The sequence below is a fragment of the Marmota marmota genome, unplaced genomic scaffold, assembly GCF_001458135.2.
Source record: "Marmota marmota marmota unplaced genomic scaffold, marMar, whole genome shotgun sequence".
Taxonomy (NCBI): domain Eukaryota; kingdom Metazoa; phylum Chordata; class Mammalia; order Rodentia; family Sciuridae; genus Marmota; species Marmota marmota.
Genome location: NW_025999977.1, coordinates 24,444,240 through 24,461,554, shown reverse-complemented (window position 1 = coordinate 24,461,554; position 17,315 = coordinate 24,444,240). Strand labels below are relative to the sequence as shown.

Here is a 17,315-nt window from a genome sequence, read left to right as displayed (position 1 = left end):
ACAACAGACACTAGTATGGCAATATGTAAATCAGTGGATGTGTAACCGATGTGATTCTGCAATCTGTATATGGGGTAAAAATGGGAGTTCATAACCCACTTGAATCAAAGTGTGAAATATGATATGTCAAGAACTATGTAATGTTTTGAACAACCAACAATAAAAATTAAAAAAAAAAACAAAGCTAGCAAATAGCAAGGTAGAAATTTAAATTCATACCCTGTTCTTAATATTATGTTGAAAGAGCTACCTTTAAAAACACTCCGTAGAAAAGTGCAAACAAAAGCTAACATAAGCAGAAGAAAGGAAATAAGAGAATAGAAATTAAGAATTAAAAAAAAAAAACAGAAAATTCAACAAAACCAAAAGACGGGTCTTTCAAAATATCAACAAATTTTTGTTTTGAAATTTTATTTTAGTTGTAAATGGACACAATGACTTTATTTTATTTATTTTTTTATGTGGTGCTTAGGATGGAACCCAGTGCCTCATACATTCTAGGTGGAGCACTCTACCTCTGAGCCACAATTCCAGCCCAATATCAACAATATTGACAGATCTTTTGCTAACCAAGAGAAAAGAACGAACACTCAAATTACCCAAAGCAAAAGAGAGGCCATTACTATGGATCATAAAAATAAAATATCCTAACAAAATATTATGAACAACTATATGCCAAATTAGATAACTTAGAAAAAATGAAAAAAAAGTCCTAAAAAGACCCAAATTACCAAAAGCAAATCAAAAGAAAGAGAAAATGTAAACAGATCTAAAAGTAAAAATATTGAATCAGTAATTAAAATTTCCCATAATGAAATGTCCAGGCTTAGGTGGCTCCACCATAGAACTCTGCCATTTTAAGAAGAAATAATACCAATTCTTCATAAAGTTTTCCAAATATATAAGAGAAGAAAAAACTTCCCAATTCTCTTCAAGGCCTGTATTATACTGATACAAAACCAAGCAAGACGTCACAAGAAAATTACAGACCAATATCTCTTATGAATATAGATGTAAAAATCCTCAGCAAAATAACAGCAATCCAAATCCAGAAATATATAAACCGGATTACACACCAAGACAGAGTATAATTAATTCCAGGAATGTCCAGTGGTTTATCGTCTGGAGATCAATTAATATAATACATTATATCAATTCAATAAAAAATAAAAATCATCTGGTCATCTCAATAGATTCAAAAACATTTGACAAAATCTAGCAGCTCTTCATGTTAAAAACACTAAAAAATTAGTAATAGATGGAAAGTTCTTTAATGTAAGAAATAATAGAATTTGAGGCATAAATTGAAATTGAAAGTAAGTAATGGGATAAAGCAGAATTATGTAGATGTCAGCAATGAACAGGAAATAGGTAGTTAAAAAAAAAAAAAAAAGGCAAAGGAAGTGGGATCAGTGAAAGCAGCAGCAAAAAAGAACAGGAATGGAAGATCCCAGGAGAGAATGTGAAGGCCAAGTGACAAATTCATATAATAAAAAAGACTTCACTAAGGACCAATGAAAACAAGTTGCAACCAGAGTAATTAATTTAGTAGACAGGCCTAACAGCTTCCTCCACAACACATGGAGAAATTATAGGGAATGCTGTCTCTTTACCACAGACTTCCATCATTTTCATAGGTTTCTGTATTCCGAGGTACTACATCCTCGGACATTTACGTAGAGGCTGAAAAATAGGGTTCAGAGCTGGGGACACAAGGCCTCAGCACTGAAGGGTTTAGGAAGCTATCTTTGTGACATCATCCCTCTTGCATTCAAAATAATCTAAAAAGTTCTTAAAACATAGGACTGTTTTTCAAAACTGACATTCCCCAAATGGTTTACTTTCTCAGGCCTGAGTTCTTTACATCTAGAAGATTGTGTCAATCACAAACTTAAATTTAGTTACAAACTAATCCAGAATGACACATGGATTAAACACACTATTTAAAATGTGTTTTAAATGCTGAGACCAACAAAATATTTTCAAGCAGATATTAGAAAGGATGGTTTCAGAAAAACAAAACTGCATGTTTTCCAAAATTGTATTAAAATTTTAAAAAGCAAAGAAGGGACAAAATATGACATTGTCATTTCCGTAAAAGGAAATTAAGTATGCTTAGTTACTAATACTATTAGAAATTATTTCTTCATTATATCTGTTGACAACACCTGGCAAGTAAAATATCAAAGTGTTAACATTTTTTCAAATTACTAAAAGTATATACACTTCACCCAATATGATACAATGTACAAAAACCAAAACTGACAACTTTAGAATGTACATAATGAAACTTTTCTTCAAGGGCACGGGCCATGTCACCTTGATTCTCCAAGTAAGATCCAAAATATAAATAAGTATACAAAAAATATCTTTGGGATAATTAAAGATTTTCATATCATGTTACAACAAGATCAAAATATTTTGTGTCTATGCTATCATAAGTTTTTTGAAAAATTCTATTTTTAGTATGGAAAGTAAATGTTGTGTAAAGCATTCTACTACTTTCCATCATCCCCTTTTTACCATAGTAAAATGCAGATAGTAAGAGAAATAAATTTTTTAATTATTTATTGAAGACTTCAGGTTTGTAGAAGAGTGACAGTCTCCTGATTCTAAATCTCCCCTCATCCTCCTAGAAGAACCACAAAATCAATAAAGAGAATTAATAAAGCAACAGAGGACATCTTCAGCTGAGATTTTTATCTAAGACAGATTTCTTCAAAACGACATTCAAAGAAAAGCAACAACAGTATAATGTATTCAAGAAACTTAAGGAAAGAAAGTGCAAAAAAATGTTTAAATGTGCCAGAACTAAGAATACTATACATATATACCCTTCTTGAACCATATACTAGGGTAGTGGTCAGCAAACTATGGTTCATGAGCCTATTAAATATATAGAGTGGCATTGGTTTGGACAGAGCTTCTGCACTAGGCCCAACAGTCCAAATCAAAATGGAGTCACTCATGCAAGTTCCAAGTCATCCAGCAAGTTTGTTTATAGGATCTTCCAAGAAATCAGGAGAGTGAGAAATACAGTAAGAGTCAATCCCCAAACATGACAGTTTTAGCCAGCATAATAGCTCCAACCTTTACAAAGAAAGTAACTTTGAAAAAACCAATCTGCTTTTTTGTATTCTTTCTGCTTTCCCCAGACCAGATTTTTTTCTATAAAGCCAAACTCTTCTGCTCAGCTCATCAGAATAGTCATTGTATTTTATATGAGGCCTTGTCCCATTCTAGAATCCCAAATAAAACACAATTAAGATTTTGTTGTAATTTTGTCTTCGGAAAGGATTAAGCCAATCTGACATCTATTTTTGTAAATAAAACTGCTAAAACACATTTATGATCACTCATTTATATATCGCCAGTGACTATTTTCATACAACATGGTAGTTGTATATTTTCAAAAAAAAATTATCTAACAAGCCTAAAATATTTACCCTATGTACCTTTACAGGAATGGTCTACCAGCTTCATACTAGATTAGAGAATAAGCTTCATTCATCCAAATGACCAGGAAGCTGTGGCAACAGGACTAAGGACAGGTATTTTGAATAATTGTGGGGCTAAAATTAAAGCAAGAGTGGGATCATTTTTCATTAAGAGAGCACACACTACAATCCTAATAGACAAAGAAGACTTCAAGACAAAAAAGCACTAAACAAGACAAGGGAAGAAACTTAATAATTTTAAAAGCCATATTCTAATTGTGGAACTGAGGGGCATACTTACTACACTTCAAAGATGTTGACAGGAATATCACTAAAAATGGTAAAATCAGGAACTCCAGAACTCTTTTCTATCACAAAATTAGCAGAATGAACTTTTTCAGAGCTCTGGGATCTAAAAAAAAATTTCAACAACCAGAACATCACCCACTGAAGAAGGAAGCTGCGTAATTTCCATAAGAGAGCACTTTTAACTCACCTGCTTATACCCACTACTCTGGGGCTCAGCAGGGCCTTGAAGATAACAGTCCACATCCCACATTTCTGGGGCAGGTTCCTGGCACCAGAGGGAGCAATATGGACCTTCTTCTCAAGTACTTGAGATTTTGTGTTTTAATCTGTCTGGATTGATTTAAAGGTTTGCCTTTGTTTCACTTGTCTTAGAGCTCACCCAGAGCAGAAGCAGCTTTCTAGGGGAACTATGTCAAAAAGGTTTTTTTAATTCTGTTTTCATTTTTGTCTTTGCAGTACTGGGGATCAAACCAGGGCCTCATGGTTAATGAGCTCTACCACTGAGCTATACCCCCAGCCCTGTCAAAAGTATTTCAGGGCAAATATCTTGGCCACAGTCATTAAGGCTATGGCAACTAATAAAAAGACCAAAATAAATAAAATAAATAGGGAAGAAAGAGGCTAGAAAACTAGATATTTGAGGGGAAAAGTTCTTTTAAAAATTCCTGTGTATACCAGGGACTCTAGGAGGTACCCGCATACCTAGGACTGGACATATGCTCTAAAAATCCCCACGCTTTCACCTCTAACTGACTTTGTGTTGCATGTAAACAGGAAGCAAAGGTGAAGACAACAAGGCAGAGTTGCTAATGGCTTCTCTATATATTGAAGAAGCGCCCCAACACAGAACCAATCTACAAAGGCTGAGTTTGAAAAATTCGTTTTTAACTCCATGCTTTTGTTTTTTGTTTGGTTGTTTGGTTGGTTGGCTTTATTTTGTTTTGTTGTGGCACTGGGGATTGAACTCAGGGTCTTGTGCAAAGGCAAGCAATCTACCAACTGAGCTATATCCCCAGCACTGACTCCATGGTTTTAAGGAAATCTCTGGCAAATAGCTAGCTACTTACTAAGCTAACAGAAGAGAGAATGTTCAGAGTCCAAACATGAAAAAGAACAGAGAGATTTACAAAAGTAATTCAGAAAAGTCACTAAAACAAATAACCCACAACCAATAACTAAATTAGGGAAGTGAGAGAATATGATTTTCAAAGTTGCCAAGTTACCAAGAAACAAGTTATATAAAGAAACAAATTATGATCCACTAACGGGGGGGAAAAAATGAAAAGAAACTAAAAAAGAAAGTCCCTGAGGAAGCATAGACACTGGCCTTACTAAACTAAGCTTTTAAATCCACTGTGTTAAATGTGCTCAGACTTGAAGGAAACCATGGACAGAGAGCTAAAGGAAGCCAAGAGAACGATATTTAACTATACGAACTAACAATAAAGCATAAGAAATTTTGAAAAGGAACCAAATAGAAATTATGGAGCTGAAAAGCACAATGAAATATTCACTAGTGGGGTTCAACAACAAATTTTTTTGTCCTTTTTTTTCTTTCTTTTTTTTTAAATTTGTTCCAATTAGTTATACATGACAGCAGAATGCATTTCGACTCACTGTACACAAATGGAGCTTTTCATTTCTCTGGTTGTACACAATGCAGAGTTACACCATTCATGTAATCATACATGTACATAGGTTAATAATTACCATCCCATTCTTCCACCCTTCCTACCCCTATGCCCCCTCCTGTTAGCAGCACCCCCTTTCTCCACAGAAAAGTCTTAACAGGGCTTCTTCAGAAATCTTCACCATGGCTGATTTTAGGACTGTCAGCAAGAGACTTTACAAAAGAGTTCAATGTAGATAAACTTCCTATTTTCGTGTTGCCCTATCTTACTTGACCACTGGCCAGGAAGAAACCAGCACTCCAGGTAACCCCCTTACTAATTTTTCACAAACATATCCAGTATACTCGTTTGTAGAAATGTGTAAACAAGGCCTCTGGCCTTGAGCTGGGGCTTCACGAGATGTCTACATTTCTAAGAGAAGAGAAGATACCAATTTGGCTCCATGGTAACAGCTGGCAGGTGGAGGAAAGAAAGGGGAGAAGCAGCTCTCCCCTTCTCAGGTGTTGTCCTTGAAGGGTTAACTTGCCCAAAACAGTGAAGGAAAAAGCTGCTTTTATGTGAACTTCTGCAGACTGTGAACTTCTGAGCCCCTCCCCTTACATGCTGGGTATAAAACTCTGAAACTACCTGAACTCGGGGTTCAGGGGATTAATTAATTACAGCAAAAGCTGTGCCCTCTGAACCTGGCTGCAGCCAAATAAAACTGTTTCCTGCTATCTTCGGTGCCTTGCCTCGTCTGTCCTATAACACTCCCCTACCCTCACTCCCCTCTGCTCAATTCAAAATTCCTCCATTTTTCCCTTGTCCTCACCTCCCACCCCATTAAGGATCAGCATCCACATATTAGAGAAAACATTTGATCTTTGGTTTTTTGGAATTGGCTTATTTCACTTAGCATGATATTCTCCAACTCCATCCATTTACCTTCAAATGCATAATTTTATTCTTCTTTAAGGCTGAGTAATATTCTATTGTATCTACGTACCACAGTTGCTTTATCCATTCATCTATTGAAAGACATCTAAGTTGGTTCCACAGTTTAGCTATTGCGAATTCAGCTGCTGTTGTGAACTGAGCTGTTATAAACATTGATGTAGCTGCATCACTGAAGTAGGATCTTTTAAAATCATTTGGCTATAGAACAAGGAGTGGGATAGCTGGATCATATGGTGGTTCCATTCCAAGTTTTTTAAGGAATCTCCATACTACTTTCCAGAGTGGTTGCACGCATTTGCAGACTCAACAATGTATGAGTGTACCTTTTCCCCCACATCCCCGCCAACACTTATTGATGCTAGTATTCTTGATAATTGCCATTCTGACTGGAATGAAATAAAATCTTAAAGAGTAGGTCTGATTTACATTTCTCTAATTGCTAGAGATGTTGAATAATTTTTCATATATTTGTTGATCAATTATATATCTTTTTCACTTCCTTAGCCCATTTATTGATTGTGTTATTTGGGGTTTTTTTGGTGTTAAGTTTTTGAAGCTCTTTATATATCCTGGAGATTAGTGATCTATCTGATGCCTATTTGGTAAAGATTTTCTCCCATTCTGTTGGCTCTCTCTTCATGTTACTGATTGTTTCCTTTGCTGAGAAGAGCCTTTTTAGTTTGAATCCATCCCATTTATTGATTTTGATTTTATTTGTTGTGCTCTAGGAGTCCTGTTAAGGAAGTCATATCCCTAAGCCTACCTGATGAAGATTTGGGTCTGCTTTTTCTTCTATTAGGTGCAGGGTCTCTGGTCTAATTCCTGAGTTGAGTTTTGTGCATGGTGAAAGATAGGGGTTTAATTTCATTTTGCTGCATATGAATTTCCAGTTTCCCCAGCACCAATTATGGAAGAGGCTATCTTTTCTCCAATGTATGGTTTGTTTGTTTTTTTTTGGTGCCTTTGTCTAATATGAGATAACTGTATTTATGTGGGTTTGTCTCTGTGTCTTCTATTCTGTACCATTGGTCTACATGTCTGTTTTGTTGGCAATACCGTGCCAATTTTATTACTATAGTTCTGTAGAATATGTTAAAGTCTGGTATTGTGGTGCCTCCTGCTTCATTCTTCCTGCTAAGGATTGCTTTGACTATTCTGGGTCTCTTATTTTTCCAAATGAATTTCATGATTGCTTTTTCTTTTCTATGAGGAATGTTGTTGGGATTTTAATTGGAATTGCATTAAATCTGTATAACACTTTTGGTAATATGACATTTTGACAATATTAATTCTGCCTCTCTAAGAACAAGGGAGATGCTTCCATCTTCTAAGGTGATCTTTAATTTCTTTCTTTGGTGTTCTGTAGTTTTCATTGAAGAGGTCTTTCACCTCTTTTGTTAGGTTTATTCCCAAGTTTTTTGTTTGTTTGTTTTTTGAGGCTATTGTGAATGGGGTAGTTTTCCTAATTTCTCTCCCAGAGGATTCATCACGGATGTATAGAAATGCATTTGATTTATGAGTGTTGATTTTATATCCTACTACTTTACTGAATTCATTTATTAGTTCCAGAAGTTTTCTGCTGAAATTTTTTTGATTCCCTAAATATAAAATCCTATAGTTGGCAAAGAGTGATAGTTTAAATTCTTCTTTTCCTATTGGTATCCCTTTAATTTCTTTCTTCTAATTGCTCTGGCTAGAGTTTCAAGGACTATGTTGAATAGAAGTGGTAAAAGAGTGCAACCCTGTCTTGTTCCAGTTTTTAGAGGAAAAGCTTTCAATTTTTCTCCATTTAGAGTGATGCTGGCCTTGGACGTAATAGCTTAGATAGCTTTTAAAATGTTCAGGTATGTTACTACTATCCCTAGTTTTTCTAGTGTTTTTAACATGTAGGGGTGCTATATTTTGTCAAATGCTTTTTCTGCATCTATTGAGATGATCATATGATTCTTACCTTTAAGTTTATCAATGTGATGAATTACATTTATTGATTTCCATATGTTGAACCAATCTTGCATTCTTGGAATGAACCCCATTTGATCATTGTGCATTCTTTTTAATATGTTTTTGTATGCAATTTGCCATAATTTTATTGAAGAATTTGGCATCTATGTTCATCAGGGATATTGGTCTGAATTTTTCCTTCTTTGATGTGTCTGCTTTTGGTATCAGGTTGATACTAGCCTCATAGAAAGAATTTGGAAGGATTCCTTCCTTTTATATTTCATGAAATAATTTGAGGAGTATTGGTATTAATTCTTCTTTGAAGGTCTTGTAGAACTCACATGAGAATCCCTCTGGTCCTGGGCTTTTCTTGGTTGGTAGGGTTTTGATGGCATCTTCTATTTCATTGCTTGAAATTGACCTATTTAAATTGTGCATGTCCTCCTGATTCAGTTTGGGCAGATCATATGTCTCTAGAAATGTGTTGATGTCTTCAAGATTTTCTATTTTACTGGAGTACAATTTTTCATAAAAGTTTGTAATTATCTTCTGTATTTCAATAGTATCTGTTGTGATATTTCCTTTTTCATCATGAATTTTAGTAATTTGAGTTTTCTCTCTCCTTTTCTTTAGGGTGGTTAAGGGTTTGTCAATTTTATTTATTTTTTCAAAGAATCAGCTTCTCGTTTTGTCTATTTTTTCAGTTGTTTCTTTTGTTTCAATTTCATTTGATGTTAGTCCTGATTCTAATTACTTTCTGTCTTCTACTTTTGGTGTTGGTTTATTCTTCTTTTTCTAGGGCTTTGAGATATAATTTTAGGTCATTTATTTTCTTTTTAAGATTTTCTTAATATGTACACAATATCTTTATATTTATTTTTAGCTGGTGATGATGATCGAACCCAGTGCCTCACATGTGTGAGACAAGCTCTCTGCTGCTGAGCTATAAGCCCAGCCCCAGGTCATTTATTTTCAACAGCAAATTTGAGCAAGCAGAAAACAAGTCATCAAAGTTGAAGACAGGACAATTGAAATTACACAATTTGAGATGAGAATAAAAAAGGAATAAAAAAAAACTAATAGAGTCCCTGTAGGATACTACCAAGCACTACATATAATGGGAGTTCCACAAGAGGGAAGAAAGAGGCCAGAAGATTATTTGAAGAAATAATGACCAGGAGTTTATCAATTTTGACTTTTTTTAAAAAAAATTACTCTACGCATCTAAGAATCACAATGAACTACAAATAGAATAAACTCAGAGACTCCCAAGGCACGTTATCATCAAAATTTCAAAGACAAAGGCAAAGAATCTTGAAAGAAGAGTGAGAAAGAAGTAACTTGGCACACTAAGATTAGCAGCTGACTGCTCATCAAAATTTATGAAGTGTCCAGGCATGGTGGCACACGCCTATAACCCCAATGGTTTGGGAGGCTGAGGCAGAAGGATTTAAGTTCAAAGCCAGCCTCAGCAACTTAGGGAGTCCCTAAGCAATTTAGCAAGACCCTGTCTCAAAATAAAAAAAATTAAAAGGGGAGTAGGGCTAGGGAATGTGGCTCGGTGGCCACTGAGCACCCATGGGTTCAATGCCTGCTACAATAAAAAGAAAAATCATGGAAGGCATACCACAAGATGGTGAATGACATATCCAAAGTTACAAAAGACTGCCAATTAGGAATTCTATACTCAGAAAAATCATTCTTCAGAAATGAGAAAAAGTTTAATGGGTAGAGTTTCAGTTTTGCAAGATGAAAAGGTTCTGAGACAGGTTGTAGAAACATTACTCATTCTTAAAATGATGAAGATCATACATTTTATGTTATGTGTATTTTACTGCAGTTATGTAAAAGTTAATTAAAAGGAGAACTTAAGACTTCCCAGATAAACAAAAACTACAAAAGTCTGTCATTAGTAGATCTGCCCTACATAAAATATAGTGGGGGGACAGTGTTTGCAGTGTAGGGATGGAATGAAAAGACAGCAGACAGTAACTCAAAGCCAAATGAAGAAATAAAGACCATGGTTAAGGTAACTACACAGGTAAATATAAAAGCCAGTACTACTGTATTTTTTATTTATAACTCCTCTTGTTTCTCCTATATTATTTAAAAACCACATTCTACAATGTACACATGCATTCCCTAAATGACTATATTTAGAAAAAAAATTAGTAAACTGGAAAATGAAATCAGAAGACTGAGTAACAATGACTATGGTTCATGCAACCAAATGAGATCTATCACACTTTATTCTAAACCAGACATCTCTGATTTGTATTTCATGTGGAAAAGATCTAAAAGTGAGCTGAAACCCAAGCAAACGGGGAATCAGAGTCTAACATGAAAGATCACCAGGCAGAAGCAAGAGACCTAAGTTGTTATACTGTTGGCTCTGCTAAAAATTCCCAGTGTCACTAACTTCTCTAGGTCTTTAGTTTCCCATTTGTGAAATTAGGAAAATATAATATTTTATAAGAAATGTGTATGAAGAAAAAAGAAACCAGATGACATAAAATTCTTTAAGTTCTTAGGTAAGTAAAGCAGCAGGCAAGTATAGAGCACTATCATTACTACTGGCATCAGAACATACAAGTAGTTCCTTACTCACCTGATGATGCTGGATGTTTCTTATGTTACATGAAAAGTTCTGGTAGAGCTGAAACTTATCAACGTCTTTCTCATTTACCTTTTTTGAGGACACTTTTGCCAGAGATGACTGGATACAAATGTATCTATTTTGGCACCTGCTCAGATACACAAATGTTCAAAAAAAATTAATATTTTATTTACTTAGTTAGGTACTGGGATTGAACCCAGGATGCTATACCACTAAATTACATTGCTGGCCATTTTTATTATTTATTTTGAGACAGTCTTGCTAAGTTGCTGGGGCTAGCCTCAAACTTGTGATCCTCCTGCCTCAGCCTCCCAAGTTGCCAGAATTATAAGCATGTATCCAACTAATAAGTACCTCAGTAGAACAAAAATAAGTTATATGGAAATAAGGATAGCAAAAAAATTAAGCCATTACCAAGTGCAATGTGTTTAATGATGCCCAATTATGAAAACAATAGTATTATTAACCCATCATAAGGACATTTTGCCTACCATGCTAACATATATCCTACAGAACTGTTTATGTATCAACCCAATATGCCTAAATGAGTTCAAATACCATTTAGTTACGCAAGAGACCAAAACTATCATAGGAATCAGACTAATAACTATAGTCTAAATATCATCCTTCTCTAACCACTGAATTAGGCAGTCACAGTCAATTAAAAGCTAAAAAAAAAAAAGAAAGAAAGAAACAAAAGGATGTACCAGAATAGCTTCCTATAATAATTTATAAAACCGAGACAAATTTCAGTTGCATAATTACTCACACACACCCAAAACAGTTAATCTAATCACTTTTCCTACTTCAACCCATTCCTGCTAGGACCACTGAGAATACAGAAAAGTTCTCTTCCTTGAATTAACAAAACCCCTAATGCAACAGCAATCAACTGGTTCATCCCCTTTCCTCTCTCCGCAAAGTCATATAGCTGGAGGTATGGAAGGACACAGAGCAAAAGCAAATCTCTGGCAGAAACCTACCATTTCTTTTGATAGATAGCAGAAAAAGAACAACAGGGTACATAAAAATAAGGTTTTATAGGCTGGGTTTGTAGCTCAGTGGTGGAGCGCTTGCCTAGCACATGTGAGGCCCTGGGTTCAATTCTCAGCACCACATTAAAAAAATAAATAAATAAAATAAAGATGCATCGGGCTCGGGTTGTGGCTCAATGGTAGAGCACTTCCCTAGCATATGTGAGGCACTGGGTTCAATACTCAGCACCACATATAAATAAATAACTTTGACAACTAAAAAACATTATGTAAAAAATTTTTTTAAATAAACAAATACAGATGCATCAACAACTAAACAAAAAAAATTAACTACAGTTTTAAAGTAATGCCTTTTTAAGGCATACTCATACATTGCTGGTGGGACTGCAAATTGGGACAGCCAATATGGAAAGCAGTATGGAGATTCCTTGGAAAACTAGAAATGAAACCACCATTTGACCCAGCTATTCCTCTCCTTGGTCTATATCCAAATGACTTAAAAACAGCATACTACAGGGACACAGCCACATCAATGTTTATAGTAGCACAATTCACAATAGCTAAACTATGGAACCAACCTACATGCCCTTTAGTAGATGAATGGATAAAAAAAAAAATGTAGTATAAACACACGATAGAATATTACTCAGTAATAAAAGAGAATAAAATCATGGCATTTGCAGGTAAATGGATGGAGTTGGAGAAGATAATGCTAAGTGAAATTAGCCAATCCCAAGAAACCAAATGCCAAATGTTTTCTCTGATATAAGTAGGCTGATGCATACTGGGGTAGGGAGGGGGAACATGGGAGGAACAGACGAACTCTAGATAGGGCAAAGGAGTAGGAGGGAAGGGAGGGCGCACGCAGTTAGAAATTGATGGAGGGATGAGATGGACATCATTATCCAAAATACATGAATGAAGACACGAATGGTGTGAATATACTTTGTATACAACCAGAGATATGAAAAATTGTGCTCTATATGTGTAATATGAACTGCAATGCATTCTACTATCATACATAACAAATTAGAATAAAAAAATTTAAAAAAATTCGGAGTTGCCAGATATGTCTTCTTTTCATACAACTACTGATATATTTTTAAATGAAATAAATTAGCATCTTACATCTAAAAAATTTCCATGAAGCAAAGACTTGAGAACAATTATCTAGCCAATTCAGTTAGGAGAAATACATATATTTTCCCTTGATGTCTAAAGTCAGAGTTGTTTGGATTAAATCTAAACTGTTTAGGGTTGCATTATCTACCCATTATACAATTTTTGTGTTATAATCCCCAAGCTGATGCATTAAAGCTTCAGAAATATTTTCATAAACATAAAAAGATGTTCATACAATCCTGTTAATTTTTTAAAGGTTTAATTTTCATGCAATACAATCTATCCTAGTATATTAGTGAATATGCATAGAAAAGTATATTGTGAGTAAGCACTCTTAGAAATCTACAACAGTAGTTAAGAATGGTAACTGAGTATGTGGCTAAAAATTATTTTTGCTTATCTGTACTTGTTGACTTTTTAAATTGTTAAAATTAGAAAAGCAAAAGATGGTCATTTATAAAATCTAAAAGTAACATAGAACTATTAAAAAAAGTATATGTTCCTTTTTACTGACAGCTACCCCACATGATATCCCATCTCTTGGAATCCTCTGTCTTCTAAGGAGTGAACATTTTTATGTGCTTTATAAATATTTTCTATGTCTCTTGTATAAAAATATAGGAATTTGTTTATATTATAGGATTATGCTTGAATTTCTATTTTAATTTATCATATACATTATTCCATATGTGTAAAATTCTATTTACTAGGTAAACTTTTATACTTTATGCAATTGGTATGTATTACTAATGTAGGAAGAAAATAAACTTTATTTAAAAAAACTCTTTTTAAAGTAATGCCTTTTTTAAAATGAGGCATAAAATCCATGAGCCCAAATAGGTCTAGCAAAGAGTTTTAATCTCATAAATGCAGATTGTGATGCAATGGATAGATAAGCTGCTCTCCCCAGAAGCCAAAATTCATTTTAAGGTCAGTGCTTTTATCCATATCTCATATCACACATTCTGAAGATAACGCAATTGCCAATAAACTCCATAAATTAACTATTATAAAATTAAACCTGTACATCACAATTAACATGTTTAAGAAATAAGCGTAAATCTAAATAAGCATAAATCTCTAGTAGATGTTATGTAAATGCAGTGGTTTCTAAACTGTGTTCATCAGAGCTCTCCATTGAGGTGCCTGGGTTTAACAAGATGATTAGATAGAGTTCCAGGCTCCCTGACCATAATTCAATTAAAACATCTTTTCTTTTATCTGTTCTATATATTAAGGTTCTGTTGTTTGAAAAAAGTGATCTGATACTAGGGGAAAAAAAGTCTGAAGACAGTTGTTAATGAACACTGGTGTTAGCAGTAACCATGTGACCCTTAACAACAAAAGCCCACAAAGCAGAAAACTCTATGAAAGAGTTACTCACAATTTCCGAATGAAATCAAGCGTGTCTTTGTCTTTAGCAATCATGTCTGCTAAAATATGCTGCACTCCTGTTTCAATATCCTGGAGTGCTGACAGCCCTTTAGGTGAAGGGTAAGAGGGAGAACAAAAACACAAAGTATAAAGATTGCTTTTAATGCCTGTAATTACCACATTATTTTAAATCCTAGTCGAAATAAAATTTTAACTTAACAAACTTAAGACAGAAAGATATCATAACAATGACTAGCTTCCATATGCAACAAAAGAGAGCCTCCAGAAGCAATAATGTAGGGCCTTCCCATAATATATTGCCTACTAGTAAAAAGGCAGGTTTGGAGACAGCTGCCTGATCTGCTCCTGGTTCTAATACTAATTGTGGAACCCTGGGAAAGTTCCTTAACTTCTGTACCTCAAGTTTTCTATAAAAATAATAGTAATGCTTTCATAAAGTAGTTGCAAAAATTAAATGAGATGGTAAATATGTAGTAAGAGTCATCTCCCAAGGTTCATAATTTTTTCAATTGTTACAAAAACTCTCCTTACAAGCAATTTTATTACTACTCCTATTTTGGATTATAAAACATTTATTTACATTTTCAATGACCCAGCTGAATTTCTTAAATCTCACAAACATAAAACAAAAGCTATAGTGCAAATATTCATCTTCAAAATAAAATTGTCTCTCAGTGATGCACTATGTTCTCTCCAAGTGCTTTAGATTTGCTAATTTACAGAACTCACTCTTATTTATCATGGCCCCTGTGAAATCAAACTATATAGACAAATGTCATTTGCATTGCCTTCCTTCATTTCCTTTGTCTTTATTGTTTTATTTGCATTAAAAGTGTTTTGGTGGTGTTGTTTTACACAAAAGCTTAAATTACACAGCACTGAGTCCGTTGTTCATGTATGTTTTTCTGTGGGCACAGTTTTAATAAGGAAGAGGCATAAAAGCCAAAGAGAACAGAAAAACAGATTTACTATGACCTAATTAATAAAAAAGCAAAATGCCTTATTGTTATTGTTATGATAGTTAATGTAGTTGTGATAGCAGTTAATTGTAACTACTGAAGTAATTGTGTTTAAAGAAATTCAAAGAGAAATTTTACTGTGGAAATTAATAGAAATTCTATTTCCATTTGAAGAGAATTTCTCTATGAAGAAAATTTCAGAAACAAATTAACTTTACAAGGTGGAAGACTATATGTAAAAGACTTAGAACAGCTCTAACATAGTAAGCACTCAATAAATGTTTGCTCCTGTGTTAGCTATCTCCCTACATCAGCCTTCACCTAGTGCACAGAGAATGATTATTCTCTGTGGTTATCATCTCTATAGTTATTCTCTATGCACTACTTCTAGGATACTCAAATCACCTTGAAGGTCATTACACAAAAGTCTTATGAGAACATCATGGTAATGACTAAAGATGGAATCTACAATGATGTATAGAATAGAAAGAAAAAATTATACATGTTGCTATAAAAAGAGCCTTTGAAAGGTGGCCAGCGGTAGCGCACCTGCCTGGCATGTGTGAGGTACTGGGATCAATTCTCAGCACCGCGTATAAATAAATAAAGGTCTATCAACAACTAAAAAACATTTTAAAAAAGGCCCCATCACATTGGGGGAATACAGTTAGAGAACCTTATGTAGTTACTGAACCTTTCATAATTAAAATTACATTAGAGCTCTAGTACAATGGTTTGTGAAATAGTCTGAAGACCTGAAAATGAAACTATACTAGGTACTTGTTAAATATACAGATTTCAAATTGGGGTGTTATCCAGTGGTAGAGTACCTGTTAGTATGCACAAAGCTCTAGGTTCAATACCTGGCATGTATGCGCGCGCACGCGCACGCACGCACACACACACACACACACACACACATCCTCAAACTATGGGATTGTATTGTTTCACAGAGCATCCCAAATGATTCTGAAACTCATTAGACTTTTAAAAACCACTGTTAGGGAGGTACCTTGAGCTAGCTCTACAGCAGTGGTTCTCAGTGGGAGGCAGAAATTATCAGAATCATTTGGGAAGATCTTTCATATCACATACCACTCTCAGCCCAGAGAATAATTGAAAAAAATGAGTCTTGTGTGTTTTGAAAAATTCCTTCTCCAGTCAAAGAGAATTGATTTTAGAGGTGCATAATATAGCCAAAGACAACAGGAGTTCCTAAACTTCAGTCTTTCAGTGAAAACAGGAGGAAATTAAGTCCATAGAATCAGAAAATCCTATTCATTGTCTTACAATGTAATCTTTCTAGCCAGAGACTCTCCAGATCTCCACACCTGAAAAAAAAACTGAAAAGTCCTAGGGGCTGGGGTTGTGACTCAGCGGTAGAGCACTTGCCTCGCATGTGTAAAAAGCACTGGGTTTGACCCCCAGCATCACATAAAAATAAATAAATAAACAAAATAAACATGTTGTCTCCATCTACAACTAAAAAACATATATATAGAAAAAACTGAAAAGTCAACATTTCATTTCTCTCTTACTACACTTAGGCAACCTCCTCTTACATTCAACAAAACAATCAGCTACTCCTTGTGTACAGTATGGATCGCCTAGGACACAGTCCATCTGCTGTATAGAATAGCTGTGATTCAAACCAAATTCTGTTAGTCTGTAGCAAGCAACAAGTGTCTTCCACTGGGAAAAAAAATCTGAAATATCCAGTTTCTTAAATATTTCTTGAGGAATAATGAAAATACTTTAGAAAAATAGTAATTAAAAATGATCGTGTGTATATGCACAGGAAAAACAGTGAAGGGGCAGTGAGACAGGAAAAAACATTTCAAACTTTTAAAAGCAGTACCTGGCTTATTTAGAATTAATTATAATGCTTCTACATTTACGATCAGGATAAAAGAATAAAGCAAACAAAGTCTTGATATGTTTGCAAGTACTACTTGTGTTGGCTCTGAGGTATT

At 34.5% G+C, this 17,315-nt stretch overlaps 1 protein-coding gene across 5 annotated transcripts in view; it reads right to left on the bottom strand.

Moving 5' to 3' along the window:
• The window catches only part of Srbd1 (S1 RNA binding domain 1), a 250,085-nt gene that overhangs the window by 169,183 nt on the left and 63,587 nt on the right, over positions 1-17,315 (bottom strand). For all 5 annotated transcript variants that reach the window (XM_048804452.1, XM_048804449.1, XM_048804450.1 and 2 more), the window contains 2 exons: positions 14,373-14,469; positions 10,863-10,998 (listed from right to left, as the gene is read on the bottom strand). In XM_048804452.1, coding sequence (XP_048660409.1) covers positions 10,863-10,998; positions 14,373-14,469 — 233 coding nt within the window. The remainder of the gene's footprint in view (positions 1-10,862; positions 10,999-14,372; positions 14,470-17,315) is intronic.